Source organism: Macrobrachium nipponense, chromosome 31 (genome assembly GCF_015104395.2).
Source record: "Macrobrachium nipponense isolate FS-2020 chromosome 31, ASM1510439v2, whole genome shotgun sequence".
Classification (NCBI taxonomy): Eukaryota; Metazoa; Arthropoda; class Malacostraca; order Decapoda; family Palaemonidae; genus Macrobrachium; species Macrobrachium nipponense.
This window is the reverse complement of record NC_061093.1, coordinates 19,726,817-19,751,816: the sequence shown is the minus strand read 5'-3', so window position 1 is coordinate 19,751,816 and position 25,000 is coordinate 19,726,817. Positions and strand designations below refer to the sequence as shown.

At 35.4% G+C, this 25,000-nt stretch overlaps 1 protein-coding gene across 5 annotated transcripts in view; it reads left to right on the top strand.

Moving 5' to 3' along the window:
* The window catches only part of LOC135206674 (netrin receptor UNC5B-b-like), a 429,533-nt gene that overhangs the window by 381,954 nt on the left and 22,579 nt on the right, over window positions 1–25,000 (top strand). For all 5 annotated transcript variants that reach the window (XM_064238058.1, XM_064238057.1, XM_064238059.1 and 2 more), the window contains 2 exons: window positions 13,676–13,835; window positions 15,402–15,526. In XM_064238058.1, the coding sequence (XP_064094128.1) occupies window positions 13,676–13,835; window positions 15,402–15,526 (285 nt within the window). The remainder of the gene's footprint in view (window positions 1–13,675; window positions 13,836–15,401; window positions 15,527–25,000) is intronic.

Below are 25,000 nucleotides of genomic sequence, written 5' to 3'. Positions count from 1 at the left end.
CTCTCTCTCTCTCTCTCTCTCTCCTCTCTCGTCTCTCCCTCTCACACCACACACAAATTACTCTTAATTTCAAGACCGCAAGAAAATGTACAATTAATGACGTCATGAAGAAACTCAAAATCAACATTGAAGAAGCTGTGCCCGCAAAGACACCCTTTGAACTCCTTCCTTGTTTATTTTTGTTTGTTGTTTTTTTTTTTTTTTTTTGTTCACTGCGTTCCTCGAGGGTTGACGAAGTTGCTAATGATGTATGTGTAGAGCTGGGAACCTGTTTGCTCTGTCGATATTAATCTTGAGCCCCGTGTGTGACTTTTCGGGAAGAGGAAGAAGATGTACAGCAAAAAAGATGTACCCAGTAGTAGTGGTCTGGCGTGGCCTCCTTCGTCTACTCCTTCGGAAGTTGAATGAATTGAAGATTGAGATTGCGAGCGTAGATAGGTGGTTGATGATGATGATTATGACACACACACACACACACGGGGTGAGTTTTTGCTCATTGGGGCATGAGGCAAGATGGTTGTAATTTACTTAAATGTAGTGGTTCTTCACGTGGTAAATGATGAACAAAATTATTACAATTTTGCAAGAAGCAAGAAGGAAAACTTGTTAAATAATGAACAAAATTATTACAATTTTGCAAGAAGCCCCACCCCCCAAAAAAATGGTAAATAATGAAACAATTTATTACAATTTTGCAATAGGCGCGCGGGCGCGCACACAAAATAATAACGAGCAAAATAAATACAATTTTCAAGAAGAAGAAGAATTAGAAGAAGAAAACTTTGTAAATAATAAACAAATTTATTACAATTTGCAAGAAGAAAAAAAAATACTTAGTAAAGAATGAACAAAATGATTAAAATTTGGCAGAAGCGAAAAACAAAAGAAATACATTGTACAGTAATAATGTAAATCTACCCGAGGGTCATTCGGGATTGAGGTATAGAGGTTGTAATTAAATGTGTGCTTGCGGGAACTCCTCTTTGCAAACAGGTATAATTTAATTGGATTTGTGTGACCTTATTAGCAAGGTACAAAAATCGTTATGGTAGGCCGTTGCTTTTCCGATATATGTCACCTTACGTATAATTTTTGTCTTACATTTTTCGTCGTTTTATGTATTACTTTTTCTAATGAACACCATATTATTTGGAAGTTCGAATTTCAAGTCAGTGGCCCCCGTGGGCTTGTTCCTTTTAAATAGGATTCGTCCTCTGAACATTTATTTAATAATAGTCTATCAGTAAAAGCTTGAGAATAATAATAATCATCATCATATCATCATCATCATCAACAAGAAATCTGCATCCCGAACACGACACGAGTGTGATGACGATGCATGATCATACCGTTGCAAGTGGTGTGTTTTTACACAGCTGCTTTTAATTATGCTTTGCTGCGCTCATCATTCAGTAAAAACAAACATAAAGCTAATTTAGTATCTACATAATACTTCAGCGACTTATAATTTGTGATGTAATAACACGGTGGATGTATTCGCCGTCATTCCGTCGACAACCAAGTCATTTATTCGTCGTGTTATGAGCCAACTAAAAGTTTTGTTTATTCAGATGTTTCCTGTGTTTTGGGTCTGAAATGATACCTGTGAAACAGAGGTGTTGTCAGAATTTACTGTTCAAATCTAAATCCCAAAACTTAGTGTTTTCATGACTTATTTATACAGACCATAACTCCGTTATTTTCTAGTAGTTTTTCCGTTTCCATCATCAAGTTTGTAAGTCTTATTCATGATGTAGATGTAAGTTGATTTTTTAGTTCACAAGCATGATTTAAGATTTATTTTTCTACCTATTTTAAGGCCATCCATAAGAAAGAAAGGATACATTTTACGGAAAAGATACACCCCTGGGATATTTTTTCGAAAACTAAACTGATCATGAATATTTTGCATTTTTTCATTACTCTAGAAGCCTCGGAAAAATAAGTTTGGATTAAATTTCCACCGACTTTTAAAATGTTCTCTGCATGATATATATAATATTAAATATTATATATATATATATATATAATATATACATATATATATATATACATTATAATTATATATACTATAATATATACATATATATAATAACATTAATATTATACACATATATATATATATACATATAATATATATATATATTATATATATATATACATATATATTATATATATGTGTGTGTGTGTGTGTGTGATATCACATTACCGTGATTCATACATATATCGAGCTACAAATGTCCTTTAATATCTAATTCGTTCTACCCCGGAATTAATATATTTTCATATGTTTAACCGAGAGGGAATTTATTAAGCGACATAGCTTCACTGCAGTCCTGGAATTGAGAGGTCTATGGTTCGCGCCTGTCGCCCGGCAATTCTATTATCGCTTTAATAAATTCCCCCTCGGTTAAACATATATGAAAATAAAATATTATTAATTCCGGGGTAGAGAGAATTAGATATTAAAGGACATTTGTAGCTCGATATATATATATATATATTATATATAATATATATTATTATATAATATATATAACATATATATATATTAAAATTTTTCACTAACCTTCCTACGAAAATTCGTCTCGACATCATTACTTTTACAAGCACTTCGACAAATCAGGAATTTTTGTTTATTCGGAAGTAAGCCTACAAACTACTTTGTTTTTGTTGTTGTTGTTTTTGAGGGGTGTTAGGAAAGGTCCAAGGAAGGAAGAGCCTAAAAAGGTCTGAAAAAAAGTGTTTCGCGTTGAGTTAAAGGTACATGAATTTTAGGATAGGACATTTATGATTTATATATTAGAATGGAAATGTAAAAAAATAAATAATGTACTTGTTCAATAGTACAGAAAAATTATTTCTAATAATATGTAGCATTTTTTTTTACTGTCGTTGGTGAAAAAATGGGCGAAATTTTCATTTATTTTAGCACGTTTTAATTTATTTAATGTACTAAATTTAGAGGCTACGTTTCTGTTCAAATATTATGTGTTTCTGTTTATAACTGAGAATACATGAACGTGTTTAATTTACGTCCTTTTTATTTGAGCCTTGGTTTTAGTATGAATACTACTAATTATGGGTATTGATTACGAAGACCGCTTCACGTTAAGTTAGGGATATAATGTTTACGCTCCAAGGGAAAATCTTGCACGTGTTCTGAGTAAGCTGGAGGTCGCATCGGGGCTTGTTTATCATCACTTCGCTACGAATGAGTGTTTTGTTTTACGCATTACTTTGTGGGTCGTAGTTTAGGGAATAATAACTTGTTTGGTAGCCTTGTGTATTTGGCAAGTTCTTGAAGTCATGTGCTTAAAGTAATTCTGGATTTGAAAGATGTTTATTTATTTCTTGTTTGAATAATTCAGATAAAAATTCAAAGCACATTTCATAGATATATAATATTGTAAGCGTTGGTAAAATAATTTTGTTCCATGTGTCTTACAGTCTGATAAAATCAGGTAAACACGGTCAGTCTAAAATTTGAAATATGAAAGTCATGTATTTAGTTTTTAATTCGAATCCCTGATGTCTTCGGTGTCATATAAAAGTTTGTTACGATAAATCCGAAGATTTTCGTGTATTTTCCCGGTAAGCCAAAAGATATAGTGAAAAAGAGCTGAGCTCCTGCAAGACAAAAGCTTGAGAGAGAGAGAGAGAGAGAGAGAGAGAGAGAGAGAGAGAGGAGAGCTTTTTTTAACGTCTGCTGGCAGTATTTCCAAGCGCGTTATGGAGGAAATCTCACGGGGGGAAAGCCCAGCACGGCGCGAACAAAACAAGACAGTCTCGGAACTGCCCCGTCATAAAACACGTTTCCTTCCCCTTATCCAGGCAAGCTACAAGGAAGGACACAGCCAACCGTATGAACACAGTCGATGGGACGAACACCCCTGAGTGGCATGCACAAGCAACCTAGCTGACGTCAGCGTAATATAAAACAAGCATGCAAGTGGTTTGCCTGATGACGTGAACATGGTCGAGTCGGATGACTACATTTTATTATTATTTTTAGTTCTTATTTTTGTCTTTTCCACAATACAGATATATTTTTCTTCTTCGCTTTCTTGTCTTCAGAGAAGCGTCCCCAGGGAACGAACAAAAGTTCGTGTGAGTGCTGCGGTGGATGGATTTTATTTTCAATTTTTCACTATCTCGTATCCTTTCCTTTTTCCAAATTTGGTGAGCCCCTAGGAAACCAAACAAACATATGACGTCATGAGTAAGATATATATATATATATATATATATATATATATATATATATATATATATATATATATATATATATATAGTATATATATATGAAATGTTTCCTATGGGAAGATCAATTAGGCTGAAAGCAGTGGTTAGACCTTAATCTGTCGTGAGCCATAGTACTGTTGTCTTCCTTTCCTTACACTACTAAATACGTTCCAAAGGAAAATCTTTAGTAACGGAAGATAATGTTTAATATTTATTCCCACGCACATTGTTATTTTATTTACTCCTTGCATTCCTCTGATTTTGCTCTCCAAATGATTATTAATATCTGTGAACGCGCGGCATCTGAAACTTCTCGGGGGGGAAAGGAGCATGAATGGTAAGTAGAGGCAGCAGAGACATCTAGCGCCCAGCCCTGCAAGCGACTGCTGATAAGGGCGCAGGAAGGCGATGAAGACAACCAGAAAATAAGCTGGTGAATGTGTATGATTAATGGCGGAGAGATAGAACTAGGTGGCGCTATATTTATATACCCGCTCTGGAGACGGGAGTGAATAGAATGAGATATCTTGGAAGGCAAGGGAGAGAAACTTAGTACAGCTGGTAGGCAGGGAGGGGGGAGAGATAGTGTTTCTCAGTTGAGTGTTTAAACATTTCTTTATGAGGGGTGTCTTATAGAGTTTGTATCGCTATGTGTCTCGTATACAAGAAAGGATTTAGCTGTAATGATATGAAATACAACTCTGCAAGGGTTTGCTAGAAGCACCTTATTCCATTTTTCTTGAGAGAGAGAGAGAGAGAGAGAGAGAGAGAGAGCGTGTGTGGGTTCAGTTTCAATTGAAACTTGATTATTCCAGAGGAGGCCATCTCCGGAGGGGATTGATTCGAGAAAGAATTACCCGTTATGGAATGAAAATAACCACCCATGTCAAGAATTGAGCCTTGGCAGAAATGAACGGTTTAACTTGGTTTAATTACACTGGAATTTTCTAGATTATCATCTTTTGGCTTGTCTCAGGCAAAGTGGACCTTTTAGGTAATGACGTCATGGATATAATATAACGTTATGGTAATAGAAAAAGCAATATGTGCATGACACGTGTAAGAGTGAGTGTAAATTTAAGTCTAACTTTGATAAAATTCTGCATGTAATACTGTTAAAATTGTAAAATATTTTATATTTTCTCTAATGAAAGGTAAAAAAAGTGTGCGTGTTATTTTAGCTGTCATGAAACAGTCCGATTTGAATAGGGAAGATTAGATGTTGATGTGTTTTCCTCTTGTGTTAGAGATAAACATAAAATGTAGACCGGTTTGTGGCCATTGAACGTCTCGTGAAAGTATTTTTTGTAACAATACACAAGTTTGCATTCGCTGTTCTGAGTCGATGTTGCGTAAGATAATTGACACTTAATGATACAGTTTTAGGATTATCATAGGCATCTGGTATAGAAATTGTATAGTCCAACCTTTCGGAGAGACCTGACATTAGGTCTTTGCGGTCTTCGGAAACACCATCGGTAGAAACCGGCAACATATCATTCCCTCTTCTTGTACCACCTCGTTAAGTGCGCCCTTTAGGGAGCGTTGTTAGAAGAACAGAGTTAAACTAATAGACAAAAATTAACTGTAATGACAGTGGTTATGTCAGCAGGAATAGCCATGTAGCCATTTAGCCCTCCTTCGCCAAAGCCAGAACGACCCGGTGAGGCCTAGACGCATAACTGTCCCCCCAGACGACCATGTGTTCCATCGGCAGGGAAAAGTAATACTACCAGTCAGGTCTCTTGCCGGGAAAGTAGGCTCATGGTTTTTCTCCGGCGGTAGTGATGATGGTTTGGAGGTTTATGGCGACCAGGGGCATAAATGTTATTGTTAGGGTAAATAAACCAGTTATTGTTGGGTATAAAAGCTTCGACCAACCGGCCTTTGTCCCTTTTCTTAAGTACGGCATGGCTAAGAGCCTCCAAAGACTCTCGTGGGATCATAAAGTCAAAGGAGAGGATGATGGAAGGAAAAGAAAGCAAAATGCTGCAAGGATGGTGGTCTCCTGTTTCTTTTGTGCCGGGGGAAAATAAGGCCACTTTATGGAACATCGTAAAATTACATCTGTTTTTATACCACGTGTGTTCCCAGCTCTTTTGTTGTATAATTGAGTTCGAGGTTCGGATTTTGCCCCATGTTAAAAATTCCTTCTTGTCATTAGTACCCCAAGGAAAAGTTTCGTGTGCGCGGTGCTTGGTATATCGTTTCGATTTTGGATATTAATTTATTTTTGCGGAGAAATAATTATGGTAGCTTTGGCAGATAACTGTTTTTTCGCATATATTATCAGCGCCATCTAGCGAAGCTAGACGCCATCGACACCTTGAGTCTTGAATATTCATGAGTTAAGGTATTGGACTTGCAACTTCAAATTTAAATGGTTTCCTAAAACACACACACTCTCACACACAACACACACACACACACACACACACTTATATATATATATATATATATATGTGTGTGTGTATGTGTGTGTGTGTGTGTGTGTGTGGACCGGAGTTTCTTAGACTTAATCGAGTTTTTTGTATAACATATGTTACCGGGTATCAGCTACGAAATGGAAGCGCTTCAGTAGTTATGGTACCTGGGCTTTAGATGCTTCCCAGATGCGGTAGAGTGAGGTTGCGTCCCACACCTTCAGAAAGTATTGCCAGATGTACGATCTATTGCTAACCTTAACTTTAAATAAAAAAGAAAAAAAACTACTGAGGCTACAGGCTTGCAATTTGGTATGTGTGATGATGATTGAAGGGTGGATGAACTACATACCAATTGTAGCCTTCTAACCTCAGTATATATATATATATATATAGTGTCTGACGGCGGGCAGTATAAAGTGCGGACTGACGGACAAAGCCGTCACAATAGCTTTATTTTACAGAAAGCAAAAAAGTATATTAAAAAGTCACCCTTGAAACTCCGTAGGACAGGGCATTGGGCTAGAGCCATTTCACCTCCAAAGTGACCTCCGTCAACGGTAGATTAACGTATACTGATCAAATGAAAAAAATCCCTGCAATCAAACGCAATTGCTTTAATTTTCTTGCAAGTAACTGTCAACTGAATGTAAGCTGGGCGAAAGGTAAAGGAGATTTCGAATATACGTATTTTTTAGATGTACAAAAGAAGACGTTGACTTAAGCCATTCACAGGCCGTTTTCATTCTGCAACAGTGGAAACTTGCCTCGTTTGTCCATTCCTTGCCTAACTTCTCTCATCGTTTTGATGAAGAATAATGTCAGTTGTGCAAATTTACGAGCTCATTGCGCGGTTTATGGTTTGATCGCTGGTTCAATATCTCTCGGCAAATGTAACCGTCTTTAAGCAATTTTGATGTTATTTAAAATAATGCGTGTATATACGTATATACATATACTATTATATATATATATATCTATATATATATATTATATATATATATATATATATATATATATATATATAGAGAGAGAGAATATCTCTATATTAGTTTCTTGAAGTCCCCGTTTTGATAGGATTACTGAACATGAACATTCCATTTGCTGTTTTGCTCCCCCCCCCTTCGCTCTCTCTCTCCATCATCTCTCAGGTCTCTCTCTCTCTCTCTCTCTCTCTCTGCTTAAGTTAATATAACAATACTGAATTTTAAGGAATACCCCATATCTTTCTTAGTCCGGTACGAACACTGATCATACAGTTTGTGAGTTGAGAGAGAGAGAGAGAGAGAGAGAGAGAGAGACTATGCAAGGCGATTAGTACTTAAATACATTAGCGACGGGGACTATTTTGCGGAAAGCAGACCTCGTGACAGGCAAACAAAGCGCTCCAAGACGAGGCACGACAGCTGCCAAACAGCTGAAAGAGGCGGACGCCTGTATTCAGAAACAGGAGTCAACGTTGCGTGTAATGTAAAGAGAGAGAAAAAAGGAAAAGAAAAAAAGTTCTCTCCACCTCCACTTTCACTCGAACCTTCAGGTCACCAGTACAGACGCTTTATTAGAAACCTCCATTTTTCGTTCCGGTCAGCTTAGGTCTATCTGGGTCAGCTAGAGTCTGCGATGACTAGGTCTATCTGCGTCGTCAGCTACAGAGAGCGATGACTAGGGCTATTAGTTGTTATCTACAGTCAACAATGACTAGGCCTATCTGTATCTGATAAAGCGAGCGGTGACTAGGTCTAGGTGGGTTTGCTGCAGCAACCAATGACTAGGTCTATCTGCAGTAGCTTAAGCGAACGATGACTACTAGTAGGTCTATCTGCGTCATCGGCTACTTGCAATCGACGTACGGTCACCAGGGCCCAGACCAGGAAGCCTTCGGTTTTATGGCTGTTTCTCTCTTCTATAGTTTCCCAGTCCACTAAAAGCTTTTCTGATACGTTCGAGACAAAGCCACTCTTCCGTACGCCGCCTCTCTCTCTCTCTCTCTCTCTCTCTCTTCTCTCTCTCTCTCTCTCTCTCTCTCTCGTCTTGTTTCAATTCGTGTGAATTTCGGCTCTTGCACGATATGTATAGCATTACACGTGTATATGTATAACTTACCGTTGCATAATAGTGTAAATACGTACATGTTAACTAATGATTGTATATTGTACACATCCTGTATTAAGATGTAAGTGGAGGTCAATATAATAATGCACATATTTAAGTTCATAATTTTTCTTTTGTTTTGTGTAGACTTTAATTTTAAGTTCTAATAAATCCTCCAAACAAGCTTGAAGAAAAATAGCCAGCAATAAAAAAAAAAACGAGTCAAAAACTGTGCCACCGTTTCTTCGGCTGCTCCTAACCAGTATCAAATTATTACTTACGGACAACTTTCCATAAGGGATTTGATGTGATGCATTACAGTTAGTTCTAAATTTCAGACAAAATTTTATGATTCGGAACTGAAAATTCGGGTAATATTACCGTTAGGACTGCTGCCATAAACCTTACAACTTTATATGAAAATAGGCTTGTGTATATAGAACAATTCTAGTTTCATTTGTAACTACTTTTAAGGACGGGCAATGTGGACATTGAGGTTATTGTGTATATATATATATATATTTATATATATATATATATATATATATATATTATTATATATATATATAATATATATATATATACATCCAATAACCTCAATGTCCAACATTGCCCGTCTTAAAAGTAGTTACAAATGAACTAGAATTGTTCTATATACACAAGCCTATTTTCATATAAAGTTGTATATATATTTATATTTATATGTATATAAATTTCTATTCAATCCGTGATTGTGTATTGTTATTTCTCTCTCTCTCTCTCTCTCTCTCTCTCTCTCTCTCTCTCTCTCTCTCTCTCTCTCTATATATATATATATATATATATATATATATATATATATATATATATATATATATATACATATATGTATAGTGTGTGCGTATGCATATGTGTTTATATAATTGTGTATTATATCTATATTGAAAACAGTATGTGTGCTTAAATGGGTCATGTCTCGAAATTATAAGTATTTGTGTCCCCATGTGAGAATCCTCTAGCAAATGTGGAATTTCACATGTCTCTCTTCTCTGTTTTCCCAATTGATATCCGCCCCCTCTCCATTCGGCCCACATGAGCACCCCCTCCCCTCCCCCCCAATTTTTTTTTTTTTTTTTTTTTTTTTTTTTTTGCAGGGTCCTCCTCCAGGCCCTTTTTCAGTAGGTGGTCTTGGTCATGTCAGTGCGGTGTCGTGCGGTTTAGTTCTGCGGCTACAGGTAACTCGATCCTGACGGGTGATACTTTGTTGTCACCCACTGGGTAAGGTAACCTGAGGTCTGAGACGCCGGTGGGTGAGGGGAGATCGGTGTGAGGAGGAAGGGTGTGGGGGGGGAGGTGTGAGTGCGTCTAAAGATGACCCTAGGTAATCTCGCGGTTGGAAACGAGAAAAAGAATGAAGAGGGAGAAAAGAGAATAGGGGAGGGGGTTGGGGAGGGTAGGACTTCCCCATGGGAAGTGGAATTTTGTGAAGGATTCTGTGTCTCATGACAGGGCATTGTCTCCATTTTTTACAGACGTTGTTTTGCGATGACCGAAAGTAACATCTCTAATATCACTGTAGTCATTCGCTCTTTTTCAATAATTGGGCAGTTTAATGTTACGTATTTTGAGTTGCTATACAAGACAGGCTTTTGAGGAGTCGGTCTTGCTGTCTGGATTAGATCAAGTGAGGAATAAATTTGAGTAATTTTTTATCGTAGACACAGGCATACATATGCCATCACAACATTAACAATTAAATACAAAATCAATTTTAAATTTAAATACAAAATCAATATTAAAGATGTATCCGCTCATTATCTTTTGGGAAGTATTTATTCAGATTTGTACTTTGATTCTATTCGAGGTAGTCGTACTATTACCCGTCCGTGTGCACATCCGTCCAGTGTGGCTTGAGCAAGAAACAGGTAAAATCGCAAGTAATGTAGCGAGCAAAAATAAGGTTGCGGGATTGAAGGAAAAATTCATTCAATCGAAAGCAGTGGACTGGAAGCTGTAGCTTGTGGGAAGATGAATGATGAAATATACTGGAAAGGCGGTTGGAAATCAATGAGTGTCGGGCGATTTCTTTCTGATACGTAGGGCTATTTAATGAATGATTAAAACAGGGGTTTCATGAAAGTCTTCTCACTAAGCATCTGCATCTATACAAACTTCTTATCCAGAGTAATCCTCATACTTGTGTCCCGCAGAAAGAAGCACAGGCAATCTGTTGTTAAGATCAAGTGTCAACGATGCTACTTACAATATAAATTGTCTATCTTTCATGCACTGATTGCCTATTTTCACAATACAGTCCTTTCTGTTATACCAGGAATTAAGACTCTAACGTATTTATTTACCCTTTCTGTATACGAATGGTGCATGATCCAGTTTTATCAAGATTAATAAATAGTGTTCCATATAGAGAGGTTTCTATAAATTAGGTTCAGTTCTTTATGCAAATGATTTATCACATAGCAACCCGGATGTGTCTACATTATGACCAATTATCGGCCATTTTTATCCAACTCCTTTTTCGTTGGGCTGGTTAATCATAGACCCTTGGTTGACATCAAAATTTTTAAAAATATTCATACTATTATGGGTTATTGCGATACCAATGTGGTTTTCGTTGAAGTGTTTCTAAAGCAAGAGATGCTGGCTATAAAGTAAAAAGAGAGTATTATTATTATTATTATTATTATTATTATTATTATTATTATTATTATTATTATTATTATTATTATTATTGAACCAAGGAACCCTTGTAACGAGGCCATAATATCGAGAATTTAACGCCACAATAGTGTTACAAATACCTATGCACTGAGTTAAAAATAAGAATTGTGCATAAGTATCTTTTAACACTACTATGGCTTTTAATTCTCATTATTATTATTCTTTTTTTTTTTTTTTTTAAATCAAAGTCATCGTATTCGACTGGGTGATTTTTATTGTGTGGGATTGCCTCCTTAGAAGTCCATCACGCTTCGCAGTATGTACGCTGTTTCTAGTAGCTCACTCTTCTGCATGAGTCCTGGAGTTACTTAGGCATCTAATTTTTCCAGGTTACATTTCTGGGATCTTGGGATCGTCCTTAGTGTTCCTATGTTTGTGGGTACAATTTCCAGTGGCATATATACCCCATGCCCTTCTTATTTCTCTTTTCAGGTCTCTATACTTACAAATTTTTAATCTTTCTTTCTCATCTACTATTATTATTACTATTATCTGATAAGGTCTGTGAACTCCCATATCAAATTTTGTTTTAGCTTGTAAAAAAAAAGGGGGGGGGACCGCCTGGGGAGAAACGAACATTCCCTATTGATGAAAGCTGTAATAACTAAGCTTAATAACTGACCTTAATACATTTATTAGACATTACGCAAGGATAACACAATAATACTCCAATTATATCTGTAAAGGTTATGTCTGGTTCACATGTCAATGCTCTTGGAAATCTACGTCGTCCATCACATTGATTTTACCAAAATACATAAATATTTGTCCGAAATATTCGTCCCAAATATTGGTATTCTATTCACCCCCAGCATCCAAACAGGGCGATATTATTGATGCAGTATTTTCAAAGGTGCTTCTTCAATGGTGCGTTTTTTTATATATATAAACCTCTGTATTTGTTTGCTTTTTATTTGCTTGCTTTTGCGTCCACTGCGTCTTTTTAGGATGTTGTTTTTGTTTGTTATTTGTTGTTTGTGCGTCGGACGGATAGACTTGCTATTTCATTTATCGTGGGTTTAATCGGTCTCTGCTACGCAAACGAGAGGTCAAAGAAACTGTTTTCGTTTTGTTTGTCTTTTTTTTTCAATCCCCTCTCTCTCTCTCTCTCTCTCTCTCTCTCTCTCTCTCTCTCTCTCTCTCTCTCTCTCTCTCTCTCTCCCTGTAAAATCACCTGAACGAAAAGAAATAGTTAAATCTACTCTCGTTGGCTGTCATATATATATATATATATATATATATATATATATATATATATATATATATATATATATATAACCATTTTTTATTTATAGAAGTTTGTCTGTCACATTTGCTAATGAAATGTAACGTGCAATGCATTTTAGATATAAATTTGTTTTTGTTATTGGAATTTTTCATATTTTAATTAATGTTCCCAATTATTACACATATATATGATTAGTATTTGAGGTATTTATAAATACGATCAGAAGTAAATAGAAGTCGGTATAATTCCATAAGAAAGAATATTTGGTTAAGAATTTTTTTTATTAGATTTCAGTTTATTATTGTATTTTCAGTTTTAATGCGATTTTTATAACGAAGATCTTTTCTTTTGTGGAGACATAAGGAGTTATTGATAATAATAATAATAATAATAATAATAATAATAATAATAATAATAAAAATTAGATCGTTTGTTTGTTTGTACGACAGTTAATGTTAGTGACAAGTGTAATGGCATTTCCATAGTATTTCAAGTCCTTTAATTTAATACAGTACGATAGCTTTTGCAGCAAAATATTGCCCATGATTTTTACTACTATTTCTACTGCAATTACCACTATGTTTATAATAGTCCCATCACAAGGTGCAATGTAGGCATTACTGAAGGGTTTTTGCAGCTTCCCTTCGTCCCCTAGCTGCGACCCCTTCCGTTTCTTTGGCTTTACCTTCTTTCACATTCTCTTTGTTCCATCTTACCTTCCACCCTCTCTAACAATTGATTCATAGTGGAGCTGCTTTGAGGTTTTCACCTTTTACTCCTTTAGAACCATTTAAGTCTTAATTTCCGTTTCAGCGCTGAATGTCAACCTCACAGGTCCCGGCTTGGCCTTTGACCTGAATTTTGTATTCCATTCCTATTTATTGTAGCATTAGTTCACATTTGAACAGTAATTCATCTACTGTATTATCTACACATGATTTTAATCATCTTTATCTCTTTGTCCTTTCAGTTATTCGGGGATACTTCGAGGAGCCCCCGTATTCCCAGTCGGTGGCTCTGGAGCAGGAGGTGGAGCTGAGGTGTCTCTCGCCTGAAGGTCGACCTCAGCCGGAGACCAGGTGGCTCAAGGACGGCAATCCCATTGACCTGACCAAGCACCCGACCTTCAGGTCAGTTTGGAAGTTTCCGTATGCATAGTTGAGAGAGAGAGAGAGAGAGAGAGAGAGAGTTAATTATGGGAAGAAAAAAAAAAGACTTAATAGGTCAAGTGAAAATTCATTACGCAAGTTGGAGAGAGAGAGAGAGAGAGAGAGAGAGAGGAGAGAGAGAGAGAGAGACGTTTTTGGGAACGGAAAAGACGCATTCGAACAGGTAAAATATTCATTATCCAAGCTGAGTGGAAAGAGAGAGAGAAAGCTATGAGAAGAAAAAAAGACGTAATAGGTCGAATGAAAATTCATTTCGGAAGTTGCGTGGAGAGAGAGAGAGAGAGACGAGAGAGAGAGAGAGAGAGAGAGAGAGAGAGAGAGAGAGAGAGAGAGAGTTATTATTTTGAGATGAAGCTGTATTTGAAGGTGAATAAGTTCTGAAGTGCATTTTAATTTCCCTTCATTTGTTTAGACACTGATGGGTTATAATAAAGGAATTATACGAATACTCGAAAGTAAGTTTTGGCAAAGATTTTTTTTTATTTAGTAATGTGAAATGTTGGCGTAATGGTCTATTTGTAATATTTGATATTTCGACGGTGACCAGAGCCCCGACTCTATCAGGGAATTATTTAGAGCATAAAAATTGTTCCTACATTCTAAACCAGTTACGAGTTATCGTATATCATTGTATATACATACATATATACGTGTGTATATATAATATACATATATATATATATATATATATGTGTGTGTGTGTGTGTGTGTGTGTGTGTGTGTGTGTTTTGTATGTATGTATGTAACTATTACGTTCGATAACCCATGATTGGTTTAAAACGTGAGATCCATTAACCTTCCAATTATATGTAATTATATATTATATATATACATACATACATATATATATATATATATATATATATATATATATATATATATATATATATATATATAAATTGGGAGGTTAATGGATCTCACATTTTAAACTAGTCACGGGCTCGAATGTAATTGAAAAGTCTTTGATTTTATATACAAACATACATAATAGATACACACACACACACACATATATATATATATATATATATATTGGGAGGTTAATGTATCTCACGTTTTAAACTAGTCATGGGCTCGAACGTAATTTAAAAGTTATATACAAACATGCATACATAACAGATATAGATATATATTATATATATATATATAATATATATATATATATATATAAACGTACTTGGTAGTCTGTATGTACCTTTACAATGATGTACGATATCCCGTAACTGGTTTAGAACGCAGGAACAATTAACCTTCCAATCTGAAGGTACCAACCAATCTTACAATATTCTCGTAATAATACCCTGACATAGTCCCCCCCCCCCGGGGCCCCCCCCCCCCCCCTCTGGTCACCGTCAAAATATCAAATATTACAAATAAACCATTTTAGGCAACGTTTCACAGTGCTAAATTGTATGTATGTATGTAGTATGTATGTATGTAGTATGTATGTATGGTATGTATGTGTGTGTGTACAAACATCTAACTTTCTAGAGCAATTAGTAATATTTTCCCCTTTTCCTTGTACAGGATATCATCAGAAGGTTCTCTGTTAATCCTAACTGCCCGGACGGAAGACTCGGCGAACTACACCTGTGTAGCGGAGAATGTAGCTGGGACTAGGACGTCGGATCCTGCTGTATTGAAAGTCTTCGGTGAGTGAGACAAGAAGGTCTTTCCGTTTACTTTTATTTCGTTATATTTTTCTAAAATTTATTTCAGTGTGTATGTATTGATTTCAAACTTCGGTTCAGTCGGTGGTATATTATTTTGCTTTTGTCTTCTCTTGCGATTTTTCATTAATCAGATGTATTTTCAGCCCTTTTTTGCCTTTTGAGATGGAACAGAAAAATTGCATAAGGTTCAAGGCTCGAGCACCATTACTGCTTAGTGGGGTTTGCACTTATGCGAGAGAGGCTAATGAATATCACTCTCATTGTGCCTTTTCATTCGTTTCATTCTTACATAGATAAGTGAATTAATTTCATGTTTTCTAGTCCCTGTTTTCCCTTTCTGCAGACGACTTCTATTTGATGACAATAGTCATGACCTAATGGAATGATAGTTAAGACGGTCATATACTAGTTATGGCAGAATGTCATTGATGATAAGTGCGGTAACAGTTGTCCCAATGACGCCGTTGATGAATTCAGTCATAATGACCATAATAACAGTCTTCCTAAGGATGTCGTGCCTTGCAGCTTCCAACGTTCACGCGAAGATGCAATGCATTACTACCTCAACACAGTTCTCCTTGGATATTAATAATTTAGTTATGTTTTTATTTTTTTTAAATTAAATTTTAATGTGTTTTTTTTTTATTTATTTTTAATAAGCGAGATATCTTCTTTCCGTATTTCACTTTACCTCCCCTTACTTCTTTCTATTCTTTGGAAGTTTGCATTTCAAGTCGGTGGCCCCTTTTCTGGGTTTGTTCCATGTGAATAAGGTTCAACTTCTGAATAATAAAATGATAGTATTGAAAGCAGTCGTGATAATAATAATAATAATAATAATAATAATAATAATAATAATAATAATAAAATAATAATAATAATAATATGTACTCAGATTGTAACTACATCATTTATAGCAGTTTTAAAAGAAAATCTTTAAGAAAAAACTAGATAAATAAACTAAGCCCTGGCGTAAAACTGATGCGTGAAACCCGTGACGAAATGGCAGCAGGAATCCACCAGATATTGGCCAGAGTAGCGCCACTTCATCGCCATAAAGAAGCCAACTGCTAGACGACGACTACGACGACGCCGTGACTCGTGTGACGACTTATCCGTCTTGGGCTATAACTCTGTCATGGCAGAGGCTAATACACCCAAGAAACTTTTTATTTCGCGAAATCATGCCAGATAATAACTCTATAATCTCCCGCGCGTTCTCCTTAGCTCCGCCACCCAAGGAACTGCTGAATTGATGGTCTTTTTTTTAAGTAGATGTTCAGGATAATTACTGAGCGTGTCGTAGAGGAGATTCGTCTACTTAAGTTGGACGGAGTTTAGTACCAAAGACGGGAATAAATTAAGAGAATTCAGGATTATATACTGTACTAATATATATATATGTATATATATATATATATATATATATATATATATATTATATATATATCTATATATACATATACACGCATTAAGCTACAAGTATCCTTAATATCTAATTCGCTCTACCTCAGAATTAATATATTTTCAGATATATGTTAACTTAAGGGGAATTTTTAGTTGATAGTGGTAGCTGAGTAGTTATAGGCGCTTCACTGTACGTCCTGATTTCTGGGTTCCTAGGTTTCGCGCCCGGGATAGCAGACGAAATTATTATCAACTAAAAATTCCCCTTCAGTAACATATATATGAAAATAATATTATTCTGAGGTAGAGCGAATTAGATATTAAAAGGACATTTGTAGCGTAATGCGTATATATGAATCACGGTGATGTCACCAGACTCATATAATGTATGTATATGCATATATATAATACATATGCATACCTATTATATTTACTTTTATATAAATGTATGAATGTATATAATTAATATTTTTAGGCACCATTTTTCTGTACGATTTTACGGATGAAAAATAGGAAGTAAAACACTTCCTTGATGCAGGTCGTTTACAGCAACTGATTTCATCACTGGTAAAATTCGTTCGGTTGAACTCACGAAGGTGTCCGCATTCGATAGCTAGATCATCAATTTTACTCTGGTGACTCGGTGAATTAAAAAAATGGGAAAATTTATGGTATGATGTAGCACAGAGAGAGAGAGAGAGAGAGAGAGAGAGAGAGAGAGAGAGAGAGAGAGAGAGAGAGAGAGAATATATATATTATTTGAAGTTTGTTTTTCCATCAGAGAAAGTATTACCTAGAGAAAAAAATGTAACATTAATTGATTATTATAAAAAGGAATAATAAATTGGTAGCAACAAAAATTAGCAGTTTTACTGTATTAATTCGCAGAAGCGCAGCAACCTACACGATATACATAATATAATATATTTTCATATATATGTTAACTTAAGGGGAATTTGTTTTTAGTTGATAGAGTGGTAGCTGATTAGTTATATGGTGCTTACACTGTGCGTCCTGATTTCTGGGTTCCTACACACCTACCATATATATATATATATATATATATATATATATATATATATATATATATATATATATATATATATACATGTATATGTGTATGTATATATGTAAAATGTATATATAGTAATTATTTTAATTTTAAATAAAAATATATTATATATATATATATATATATATGTTTGTGTGGTGTGTTGTGTGTGTGTGTGTATATATAGTATAATATATATATATATATATATATCTATAATATATATATATATATATATATATATACACGAATGACAGAAAGAGTCTCTCATATTAGGACTTTCAGTGATTTATTTTCAATCAGCTGGCCCTCTAATATTAATAGAAATGTTATCAGAAGGTTGAGATATAATAAGTTAATCCCGAAGTAATCTGATGAATTTGTATTTTTGACGAGGTCACTTTTTGATTAACTCGGTCATTCAAAAGTGTTTTATTTTGGGATTTATTTTGATTTAACCCCATTGCAGCATTTTCGGTTCAGGGACAATAAAAAAAGGGGGGAGCTGTTTTGATTTTGAATAGATATGAAAATTGCCTTTTATGAATGTTGCAGATTGCAATATTTTTATACGGGTATTAACTCGTCGATTCTGGTCAATTTTTTTTATATGAAATGAATTGCTTACAACCTTTTTTGAACTATGCCATGAAGGCTGGGAGCTGCCCGTTGCGTTTAATATACAATTTTACGTCTCTTTGTGACATGCATGTTTTAATTATGGCACTTAATATTCATGAAATTCCACAGAATGGGTTCGATTCTGCTGTCACATAAATCATATTGTAAACCATATGACATAAAGATTTTTTGTTCATGTACGGTTTATTGGGCATTATGCCACATCCTTCTTTCAAAGACATTTTTGGGATTTTATTCTTAGTGTTTTGTCCTTCGTCAAAATCTAAAACTGGACTCAGTAAAGATTTGTCTTTATTCTTATCAAAGACTTGTGTTCCCAGAATAGATTAGCCGTGCTGTTTTTCATTAGATTTCGTTACGTATTTTTCCTTCACATTTATTATCTATTTTTTGTTAGGCTTTTACATAGAAGCGCTCTTTGAGTTCCGATTCTATTTGATTTTTGTAAATGCTGCTGATCATTTATATGCGTTTGCGGAGTTGCCGTATGGATATGTTTGGTATTTACATGTCAATATATGTTATGATTATATATATAATATATATATATATATATATATATATAATATATATATATTATAATATATATATATATATATGTATCTGTGTGTACATGTTTATATCTTTATATATATCTATACCTCTGTCAGTCTATCTATCTATCCTATATATATAGGTATACTACATGAGAGAGAGAAGAGAGAGAGAGAGAGAGAGAGAGAGAGAGAGAGAGAAATGCCCTTTAAACAATTTTTGAATAGCACTCTCTCTCTCTCTCTCTCTCTCTCTCTCTCTCTCTCTCTCTCTCTCTCTATACACACACACAAATATAACTGCGAATACTGCAGTGTTTCCCCATCGTTAAAAGCACCGAACATTACATAAAGTTTAAATACCTATTCGAAAAGAACTATTTTCAGTTCCGATATTAAGCTTACAGTCTCTCTCTCTCTCTCTCTCTCTCTCTCTCTCTCTCTCTCTCAGCGGGTGTCCCCTAACGTAGAGCAGATGGCCCCCACAAAAGGCTTGTTCATCCCCAGTTCATCCTTGTTCAACCTGTTACATCGGGATCCTTATAGCTCCCTCCTGAGTTCAAGGGTCTCTCTCTCTCTCTCTCTCTCTCTCTCTCTCTCTCTCTCTCTCTCTCTCTCTCTCTCTCGAAAGAAATGTAATGAAAAACCACAAAGTAAATTTTACATATTGACAACTTTTCTGTCGTAAAGAATGATTCTTTCTCTCTCTCTCTCTCTCTCTCGAAACTCTTCTTCAAGTTCATTACGTCATCGTTGCCAAAATAAGGTGTTGTGGAGGGGGGGGGGGGGCGAGGATCTCCCCTTACCACCCAGGGAGCCGTGACCATATGCGGCCATTCATTAGGGAAGGAGACGCTCAAGGGGAAAAAAAAAAAAAAAAAAAAAAAAGTCCACAGCGTTTGTGAATGGCGACGCTAAACAGTTACGCTGATGATACGCAGCGGTCTCGTCACGCACGAATGGGCGATTTAGCGTACTCCGCCCATCGAGCCTTTTCTTAGCGTATTTGGGTCTTGAAAAGGAAACTGATTACATTATTTGCAAATAATATTATTAGTAGGTACGTCTGATTCGTTTGCACGTTTTAATAAGGTACTATGTACGCTTGATCTAATGCATAACACGTTATAATAGATTCGTATATAAAATTGATCTAATATATAACTCGTTTCAACAGATTCCTATATAAAGTTGATCTAATACATAACACGTTTTAACAGATTCCTATATAAAATTGATCTAATACATAGCACGTTTTAATAGATTCTTACATATATTTGATCTTATACATAGTAATATATATTGCATCTTTTAATAATTTCCTATATAAATTTGATACATAGTATTTATATAGATTCCTATATAAATTTGATTTAGCGCATAATACGCTTTTTGTATAGATTACTGTATAAATTTTATCTGATACATAGTACCTTTTATTAGTTAAAAATATAAATTTGATCAATATATAGCACGTGTTAATAGATAACTATATAAATTTAATTTCGATCTAATACTTATCATGTTTTGATAGATTACTATATAGATTTGATCGAATGCATAGCACGCTTTAATAAGATTCCTATATAAATTTGATTTTACATAGCACGTTTTAATAGTTGCCTATATATATTTGATCTAATACATGCCACGTTTTAATAGATAAATGTATAAATTCGAGTACGTGTTAATAGATATTCATATAAATTTTAGCGATATTTATATAAATTTGAGCGCGTGTTAATAGATATCTATATAAATTTTATATAAGACATATTTCGTAAATAATAGATTACTTTATAAGTTTGATCTAATACTTATCACGTTTTAATAGATTACTATATATAAATTTGATCTCATAAATATATAGCATGTTTTAATAGATTACTGTATAAATTTGAACTAATACATATCACGTTTTAATAGATTACTACATATAAATTTGATCTAATATATAACACGTTTAAATAGATATCTATATAAATTCGATCTAATACATTGCACGTTTTAATAGATACCTATAGAAATTTTCCTTGAGGTGTGATTATGGGTGATGAACGTTTTGGAAGAAGATAAGTTTTTATAAAGTATCCGGTACCGGTTAGGTTCAACCAATGCTGACATTATTCATCATTACATTAGAATCAATCTTAACTCGGTAGGTTAGCATAGGTGATAATTTACCTTCGAAGGGACGGCAGCAAACAAGTTCACGAATGTGTTTCTGTCAGCCTAAGTGCTATTTTAATTTTATGGATTTTGTCTCTTTGTTTTCTTGATGCCTTGGTACCTGACAGTTTTACTAACAGCGCAAAATGTTGAGTTCGATTTGTCGTGCGAATGACCGGTTTATAAAAACCAGGGAAAGCTAAGAAGAAATTGTCAAATTACAGCATATGGAAGTTCTGTGTAATTTTGAAAGGAATTCGTCTAGACCTATTTCATTATATTTATTTGTTTTTTTTTCTTATTTTATGTCTTAGCTCTGATCAACACAGGGAAACAGATTCCTCATTAGGGTCTTTACGACAAATGTTCAGTTCGAAAAACAAAAAAGATTCATTTAGACAAAAAGGGATCCATTTATTGTAAACAGAAGCAGTTTAAGATCATAATTACCGCTTTCCGTGTGGCAGCTTGAAGAAAGGTCTCTCACAAAGGACTTACGAGGGGGCCCTTCGATTAAATCAATTAGTATCGTTAGAGAGAGAGAGAGAGAGAGAGAGAGAGAGAGAGAGAGAGAGATTATAACAGTAAAAAATATAGATTGCATTTAACGAGAAAGTCTTGAAAGAGAAAGGAAATAGAGAGCTCAAGATAGAGAGAGAGATATATAAAAAGGAATGAAAGAATACGAGGAAATAATGGAAGAAGGTTAGATTAGCTTGGCAGGGAAAAGAATATTTGAAGACAGACTACTGTAAGAAACAGAATGATGGGTTAAGTGTCAAGAATGGTAAATTATGACATTTTTGTCATAAGTAATGTTAATAAAAAATCTAATTATTGGATTATGAAAAGAGAAGAAAAGTGTGATGTATTTAGGTAGCACTTGTATAATATCTTCTCCTGGAAGTCGTTTCCAGTAATGGCTAGTTATTCCAGAGGAAAGCTTTGCTCTTCACAGACATTACCATCCCATAGAGAGAGAGCCAAAGCTCCAGACTAGATGATCCTCTGCTGGGCTCCACAACCTCTCCCGTCCGGAATCCTCCTCCTCCTCCTCCTCCTCCTCCTCCTCCTCCCCTCCTCCCTCCTCCCCTCCCCCCTCCTCCTCCTCCTCCTCCTCGGCAGGAGCATTTAGACCAGCTTCAATTGAAACCATTGGAAATTCTGATTTAATTCTTCATTGAAAGGGCAGTTTTGGGGGTGCTCCAAGTAGATCCTGATGATGAAGGGCAGGAGAAGAGGAGGAGAGACAGAGGAAAGGGAGGGGGCAAGGGGGAGGGTGATAAATGAAATGATGAGTGGAGATGAAGTGATGAGGGGTCGAGGAGATGACATACACCGAGGGGAGAGAAAGAGAGAGAGAGACACGCACTCCTCTGTAGATTACAAGGGGAAACATTGGGGAAAATGAGGGGACCGACAAATCGAAGTGTAATACACTCCGTTATTAGAAAATGATGATGGTCATGATCGCAAGGAGAGAGAGAGAGAGAGAGAGAGAGAGAGAGGAGAGAGAGAGAGAGAGAGAAACTATTAGTAAAGAATTAGGATTGGTGCGGGGAAAAGGGGAATGAATTAGAACGTAAGGCGTCAGAAGTATCTGCAGATATATACTATATAGTATGTATGTATATATATATATATATATATATATATATATATATATATATATATATATATATATATATATATGTATGTATACACACACACACACGAGTATGTTTGTGTGGGTTTTTGTGTGGAAGAGAGAGAGAGAGAGAGAGAGAGAGAGAGAGAGAGAGAGAGAGAGAACAGCGGAGATTTAAAAAGGCCTTTTTCAAATCTCCGCTTTTAGCCATTACACACAATGAAAAAGACGTCGGTAAATTCAGTTGTCACGATGAGAAATGGCCGGCTTTTGTCATCGTAATTGACATATTACAAAGCAGGTTTAACCTAATTAACCGGTAATGAAGAACTGACAGGAGAAGGACCTTTTGTTCCACCTTCAAAGGGACACACACACACACACACACACACACACACACACACACACACACACACACAGATTCAGGCGGCGGCAGCAGCTGCGGCAGGTATTGAATTCACTCAAGGTAATGAGATCAGAGAGAGAGAGAGAGAGAGAGAGAGATGAAACTTTTCCATTGATGCCAAGAAGGCGCAAGATGAGGAAGAGTTGCCATTATTCGTGCTTTTGTTTATTTATCAGAGCGCGATTTCATATTGTGCCGGAAGCTGCAGAATCAAATTAACTTTTTCAATTTATTTTTCTTTCAAGTTCCTTGAGGGCCACAGATTAACGATGGGTTGTAGTGCGCTCTGACTCTTATTATTATTATTTTAAGGGTTCCGAGATCTTTTGTTTCCTCGTTATTTCTGTCCAAGGCTTCGAAAAGTCTCTTTGTATTTAGCTTCTCTTTCGTGTATTAAAGTCAGTCTTTGAATGTTGATCGTTTTGTTATGAAAACGAGGTTCTACAGATGACGATATATTTGGTTGTCTTTGTTTTTCTAGATTAAAGGTTATCTTGATTTGTGATTATGTTATTGTAACATGATTTATTATGTTTATCCTTGGGGTTGGGGATTCCGCTATTAATTGATGTTCTTTCAGGTCGATAGTCAAAGAAATTAAAGCTTTTTCATTGTGAAAATTCATCAGCTTAGAGAGATCACTATTTGTATCTCTTTTGTTATAACGAGGGCTTTAGTATGTTTTATATCTTCCCTTTGTTACATATTGATGTTACGAGAATATTTTTTTAGTTTTGTTAAAAACCTCTGTGCAAAGATTGTTTTATTTTAAATATGTTAAGAAGAGATTGAACAACCTTTTAGAAGCTTGTATTGTTCATGGATTACACAATGAAATGTTCAAGGTTGATTCTCTCTCTCTCTCTCTCTCTCTCTCTCTCTCTCTCTCTCTCTCTCTTGTCGAGGTAATCCTCCATGCCGCTGGTTTTGGAATTATTCTCTCTCTTCTCTCTCTCGCTCTCTCTCTCTCTCTCTCTCTCTCTCTCTCTCTCTCTCTCTCTCTCTTTAGTCGAGGTATTCCTCCATGCCCCTGGTTGTGCAATTATTCTCTTTCTAGGTGTAAATGCAGTAGACTCAGATACAATGGAAAGTTTGAATGATCTAAAGAAAATAGGAGAGTAATCAAAAAGATGGCAAATGTCTTTTAACTTGGATAAGTGTAAAGTGTTACAAATAGGAAAAAGCAACCCTTATGTCAACTACATACTGCTTAGAAATGACATAAGTAGTGTAGAACAAGAAGAGGACCTTGGAGTCATTATTACCAAGGACTTTAAATCCACAAAACAGAGCATAAAAGCCGAAAAGAAGGCATAGAAACTAGTGGGTTACATTTAAGAGGCAGTTCAAATAGAAAAACAAGGAAACGGTGCTACAGCTCTACACATCAATAGTTAGACCTCATCTTGAATATGCAGTACAGTTTTTTTTAGTCACCAACACTAAAAAAAGACATAAATAGATTAGAAGGGGTACAAGCAAGAGCCACAAAGTTAATTCCATCCATCAGGCAAATAGGTTCCAAAGGCGACTAGAGAGCCTGAACATGTATGGCTTCGAAACACGACGATTGGGACGACAACTAATAGACACATTCAAAATACTGAAAGGAATGACA